At 37.1% G+C, this 6,042-nt stretch overlaps 1 protein-coding gene across 1 annotated transcript; it reads left to right on the top strand.

Annotated features, from left to right (window-relative positions):
- Nucleotides 1-248: 248 nt before the first annotated feature.
- On the top strand, nucleotides 249-2,221 carry LOC107721596 (DNA-binding protein inhibitor ID-3-like). The gene is made up of 3 exons (XM_016529697.1): nucleotides 249-701; nucleotides 806-884; nucleotides 1,600-2,221. Exons 1-2 carry the CDS (start codon nucleotides 411-413, stop codon nucleotides 857-859), a joined length of 345 nt encoding a protein of 114 aa, XP_016385183.1. The 5' UTR covers nucleotides 249-410; the 3' UTR covers nucleotides 860-884; nucleotides 1,600-2,221.
- Nucleotides 2,222-6,042: the final 3,821 nt, after the last annotated feature.

The raw sequence follows: 6,042 nt of genomic DNA, 5'->3' as shown, positions 1-6,042 counted from the left end.
TCTCTCTCTCTCTCTCTCTCTCTCTCTCTCTCTCTCTCTATGGTATTCTGACAGCTCTTCCACATTCCACCATTCCGTCTGACGGACATCTCAACGCTTCCAATCACGAGTTATCTATTTGCATAGGGCGGGGCCTGTACGCTTATAATCCTCTTACTATTGGCTAAGCAGCACATGAGGGTTTGTTTATTTTTGGAGAGGGCGGTGCTATACGAAGCAACGCTTGAAAAGCGGTCGCCTGCCTGCTCGTGCTTCCATCGTTCAATCGTTCAATGAGCACGAGACGTGGAGAGAGTCAAACATTGGATAGCCTATCTGTCAAGCTGGAGAGCTAATTCGTCTCACTTCCCAGACTTCTCCAGACATCTCTACCGTTGGATTCTCCTAGCAAGTCAGACGTCAGATCCAGAATGAAGGCGATCAGTCCCGTTCGCTCTGTCAGAAGCTGCTATGAAGCGGTGTGCTGCATCTCAGAGCAGAGTCTCGCTATCAGCCGCTGCAAGAGTCCCATTGAGGAGCTGTCCGATATGAATGACTGTTACTCAAAACTCAAAGAGCTGGTGCCCAGCATCCCTCAGAACAAGTCTGTGAGCCAAATGGAGATTCTTCAGCATGTAATAGATTACATCTTCGATTTACAGATTGCACTGGAAAACGAGACGGACACACAAAACACGCCTGACAGGTTCATGTCAATGAAGGTAATTTATTAATTAGCCTACTATAATTTAAGCGGTAGCCTATATTAATCAATATGCAGTTCAGTTGAAGAAATTCAAACTTTGTATGTATTTTCCCCTTGTAGAACTCAGAGATGAGCCGTAATTTCTCCAAAGAGGATGAAGCTATGTGCCATTAGGACAGAGGAATGACAACGTTCAATGGTACGTTACTGTTTCTTTATTTTAAATTATTTTATTTGTAGATTAGTCCAATTTTGTTAGGTATTAATCTACACTTCTTTATTAACCTTGAAAAATAAAAGTTCTTCAGTCCTTATAGGTTCAGCAAAGAACGCTCTTGTAGCTAATCAAGAACCATTCCTGATCTGAAGAACCTAGAATGAAAAATCAAGAACAATTATATGATTCTTTTGAGATTAAACATGATCTTTGTTTCATTATAGGTTCTTCAGACCAGCATATTGGTTTTGAGTTCTTTAAAGCAGATGGTTTTTCCAAAAACAAGAATAAAACGTTCTTTGTGGAACCTAAAAAGCGTACCCTATATGATATTAAGCTGGAAAATGTTTTAAATGGAATCTTTATTTTAAATAGCAAGTAAAGCAGTTAGAGTTACTAATTGATTAGTCATTATGCATGGGTTAAATCTCATGTTTTTGGTAAATGTTGTACAGGACAAGATTACGTATTAAAGTCTGTCCAGTGTCCAAATTTTTTTGGTCATCGTGCCAATCAGCAAACAAGCTTGGATTCCCCTATCAGCTCTAGCAAATGAAAGTTTTCCATTTGGCGCCAGACTGTCTGCAGTCCGTCTGAATCCACTGTGTGTGTGTGTGTGTGTGTGTGTGTGTGTGTGTGTGTGTGTAAGTGTGCGTGTGCTCTGAGTTAACTTTTCTCCCTCTCATCTATGCTGCAGGTGCGGGATAGAAACTTTTCTCTTCCACTTATGGAAGAAAAGAGAGTGAAGGGGTGAGCCGGGTGAAGGAGTGAGGCTCTATTCAGAGTGTGGGAAAGCAATCTGCACCCCTCTCGAGCTGTCTATTCTTTGGTCACTGGACACTTGAACAAACCAAAGCCAAGGAGTTTTTTAAGATCATAAAAAAGAAAAACCCTCCGATTTTTTTCCTTAATCATTCCTGTTTTTTGTGGCAACAATCAAGCATTGTATATTTTGTACTGGCTACATTCCTGACTATTTGGACTAACTAATATCTCTTCACACACCCTTCCTTCCCAGCCATTCTTGGAGAATACCCCCCCCCACATTTCAGCATGGCTGCAGTTTGGTCTCAGTGAGCTTCTCGATCACTGGGATGATGTACATATTGTGCTTGAGGGGAGTTTTTGTGTTATAGGGTGGGAAGGGCCTTGGGCAGTGGGAATACAGACGTGGATTAGAATTTGAACTCTATAATATAGAGTGGATTGTATATGTTTGTGGGGATTGTCTATTTCTGCAGACTGTCAGATCAACGAGTTTTATAAACTCCTTTAAGAGTGTTGTTGTTGTTTTTTTTTTGCTTTGTACTTACTCTTTTTACACAAGAAAATAAATCATACATGAAAGTGAGAAATATGTGGTTCAGTATCATTTCTTAAAGAACTCAATGCAGACTTTTTGCCACCTTTAAATCATCAAATCTGTCTTATGGATATATACTGAAAATATAATGTGCTTTCTGTTAAAAAAATAAGGGAAAAAGTGATTCCCTTCATTCCATCTCCCCCATAGCTGTTTGTGTGATTAATATATTATTGATATGAAACATCATTCCCAACACAGTCACTTTCAAGACATTTGATTAAAAAAAAAATCTAAAGAGAAACTGTTTATGAAAGGCTATGTGTAAGTAAAAACAAGTAGGCCTAAATACTGGTTAAAAAGTAAAAGTACAGTGCATCTGCCAAAAATCTTTCCAGATTGAGTCATCTTGGACTTTTTTGTGTTTAGCATATGATCTGTTACAGGCCTACACAACAATGTCTAAGTGTGAGTCACTTTATTTAAATAGCACATCTGTCCTATTAGTGTCTGTAGTCTCAATCAAAAAAGACCATTGCCCACAGAATTAGAGTTTAGTGCAAAAGTGGCCTGTGGTCAAACTTTGATAAGCACTAGTATTCATCTCACCTGGACTCTGAAAGAGGGATTATGGTCTTAAGAGGCTGACCGTCTCCACACTTAAGGTTTAAGATTTGGGTGTTGAGTAATGTGAAGTGTCCTGAAGGACGCCTTCAAACATAATAGGTAATATAGCGACACCCAGTGTTCAAAGTAATAATCACATACACGTTTCCGTTTAAACCGCAGATAATCAACTGGCGCCATCTTGGGGCTGTATATGTAAACTAAATTTTGGATAGCATGTGGATGAAATTCATTAAATTTCAGTACAGAGTACAGACACATAAGCTACAATTAATAAACAGTTCACTGAACACATGTTGACCTTTTGTGACAACCCCAATCACAGAGGATGCCACAGTAGGCCTATTTCAGTGATGTTTTCCTTTAGTATTCCTTTTAAGAAAAGGTTCTCAAATAAATGGATAAATTAAACATTTCAAAGTTAAACTCTGCTTACTGTATTTTGGTAATGCAGTATTCTCTCATTCAGTGTTTTACTTTGTTTAAACAGCCTAAGTAAAATCTGACGATGGACAAAAGTGCACGATTCTTACACATTTTGTGTATCATGATATTCTTCACAAATGAAGAATACTTGGCTTTTATCAGGCATTTACCAAAAACCCAGTCAAAAAAAGAAATGACAGAAATCCCGGGCATATCTATATCTCTCCAGAAGAGAGCGGACAAGAGCACACGACTCTAACCTTCTCGCAACGTTTCTGTATACATTGATTGCTGTTTGTTCTGCTGTGCCACGGGTTTAATGCGAACCAATGCACGAATATATAAACAATCCTTTACTCAGAAAGAGCTCACATTATAAACTTACTTTATAGTTTGTTAGTCTGAAACATTAGTTTTGTTCACTATATAGGTATCTGATGTCTAACCTTAGTACCTAACTAGCTATGCCTAAGTAAGGAGAAACTTCATGTCACTTTAAGAATATGTGCTGTTTTTTCTGCAATTTTAACAAAATTTGCCCTTTGGAACTGAATTTTTTAGATGCCCTTTCCACTCTTTTTTATTTTACATCATAAAACACAGTATGTCTATGACATTTGTCAAATAATTCAAACGATGAATAAACCGAAATAAAATTTTCAGTCTAAACTCTGTTACCTATAAAATCAACTACATATGTAACAATAAATATAAATGTCATACCATAATAAATGTTCTGCAAGAATCATTTACTCAGACTGACAAGAACTCACATTATAGAGTTATCTTACAGTTTGTTAGTCTAAAACGTTTTTGTTTGTTTGTTCATTTTGTTTGATCAAATAAACCTGCTTCATGTGTTAGATTAGGCTCCTAAATCCACAACCTGCTTCGTGTGTTAGATTAGGCTACTAAATCCACAACTGCCTGCCATATGGTGGATTTTAATGTGTGTATTGGGGGTATTCTGTGCTTTCGGAAATACTTTTTCATTAAAGCACATATCTGACAGTGTTTGCAGAGGCACTAATAGCTAGATCTATTATACATCAAAAGTAATTGACTAAAAGGGCATTTTCTGCCTCCATATATAGTAAGTGGTGCATATTTCCCCCAAGCCCTGGCTAATTTTAAACAACTGCATCTCTTTGGAAGTCCAAGAAACCACCAGGTATCTCACAGTGGCTTGTGGATACCATGTACTTTTTGAAGTTGGAAAAGATAAGATGCTCTCGGTATGCCAGTTATGGTTCTTTTCATGATAAATGGTATAATATTGATAAGATGCTCTCGGTATGCCAGTTATGGTTCTTTTCATGATAAATGGTATAATATTTATATATTTCAATGATACATTTTATAACATATTTTCACTCACTTCAAACTTTGCCCGCTGATTGAATTTATTTGAATTTTTTTTAAAGTTTTGAATCATCAAAAAGTTGATTCTTTGTTGTAAAAGTAAAAAAAAAAAAGAAAAAAGAAAATAATGTTCTTTTTAGCAGCATCATATGACCCCTTTAACAAATAGCTACTTTCTTGCCATTGAATTCTGTGGAAATCTGTGGTTCAAACTGGAAAACTGGAATGGATACTAGTAACTAGCAACAAAATAAATACTGGTACCTAATTAATAGTAGAACTGAATACTGGTTTGTTACCAGTGGAAACCTTGACTTTACTGGGAAAAGGACTAGCAGAAAACTACTGGGACCAGTATCAAATGAATAGTTACTAGTGAAATGGAAAAAAAATTGGTGTTTCCTATTGCATTGCTTACTAATTGATAAAAATAAGTACTAATGACATCAAAATAAATAGTTGTACCTTGTTAGTTTTGAATGTTGAAATGGCTTGCCATAAGAGTTATTTCAGGGGGGAGGTGGTAGAAGCTGATAGATGGGGGAAGGGTGCTTTACAGCTTCTGAACCGGACATTATATTATACGGGTCGGGCCTAATAGTAAAGTGGGGGAAGGGTCTTCAAAGGTAAATTCATCAAAATACAGAACGTTTTTATATTTAGCAATCTATAAACCATGCTATGAATGAATGCTTTACCTCTCTTAAAGCCCCATGATTAAATTACCCAGGTTCATTAGACTGATCCCCAAACTGGTTATTCCTGTATTTGTATGTTTAAACTCCTGGATTCTACAGCTTTTAGCTTATGTAACTGCAGTTGTAATTATCACTCCCCTTTTTCCTGTGCCATTGTACACCTGTCTCACCATTCGTCCTTGCACAAGCTCAACCTGTTGGAAAGGTCAGAAGGTCAAAGTATCTGCTCCAGGAACTGCCTATGTCGAACTTCTCTGTGTGTTGCTTGCTGCCTCCAGCTGATAAACAAAAGGAATGATCACAGACTCATGCTGCAGAATATGGGGCAGGGCTGATAACAGACTGGGCGTCTGCATGGGGGTTTGATGCACATGCCTCCAACTCTAACATAGATTACAACAAAAGCAGTGTTGGGAAGGTTACTTTGGAAATGTAATAGGTTACAGATTACAAGTTACCCTATTTAAAATGTAATAGTAGTGTAACTTTTTCAATTACTTTATTAAAGTAATGTAACTGATTACTTTTGATTACTTTTTGATTACTTTAGCAACCCTCTACGGACACCTTGGCAATTGAATCGCCATTGGCTAGTAATTTTTTTACTTTACTCGCCAGACTGATATATACAGTCGTGGTCAGAATTGTTGGTACCCTTGGTAAATATTATCAAAAAAGGCTGTGAAAATAAATCTGCATTGTTAATCCTATTGATCTTTTATTT

The sequence above is a fragment of the Sinocyclocheilus rhinocerous genome, unplaced genomic scaffold (genome assembly GCF_001515625.1).
Source record: "Sinocyclocheilus rhinocerous isolate Xijiao unplaced genomic scaffold, SAMN03320098_v1.1 scaffold432, whole genome shotgun sequence".
Classification (NCBI taxonomy): Eukaryota; Metazoa; Chordata; class Actinopteri; order Cypriniformes; family Cyprinidae; genus Sinocyclocheilus; species Sinocyclocheilus rhinocerous.
The sequence above is the reverse complement of the archived record's forward strand: the minus strand, read 5'-3'. Positions and strand labels throughout refer to the sequence as shown.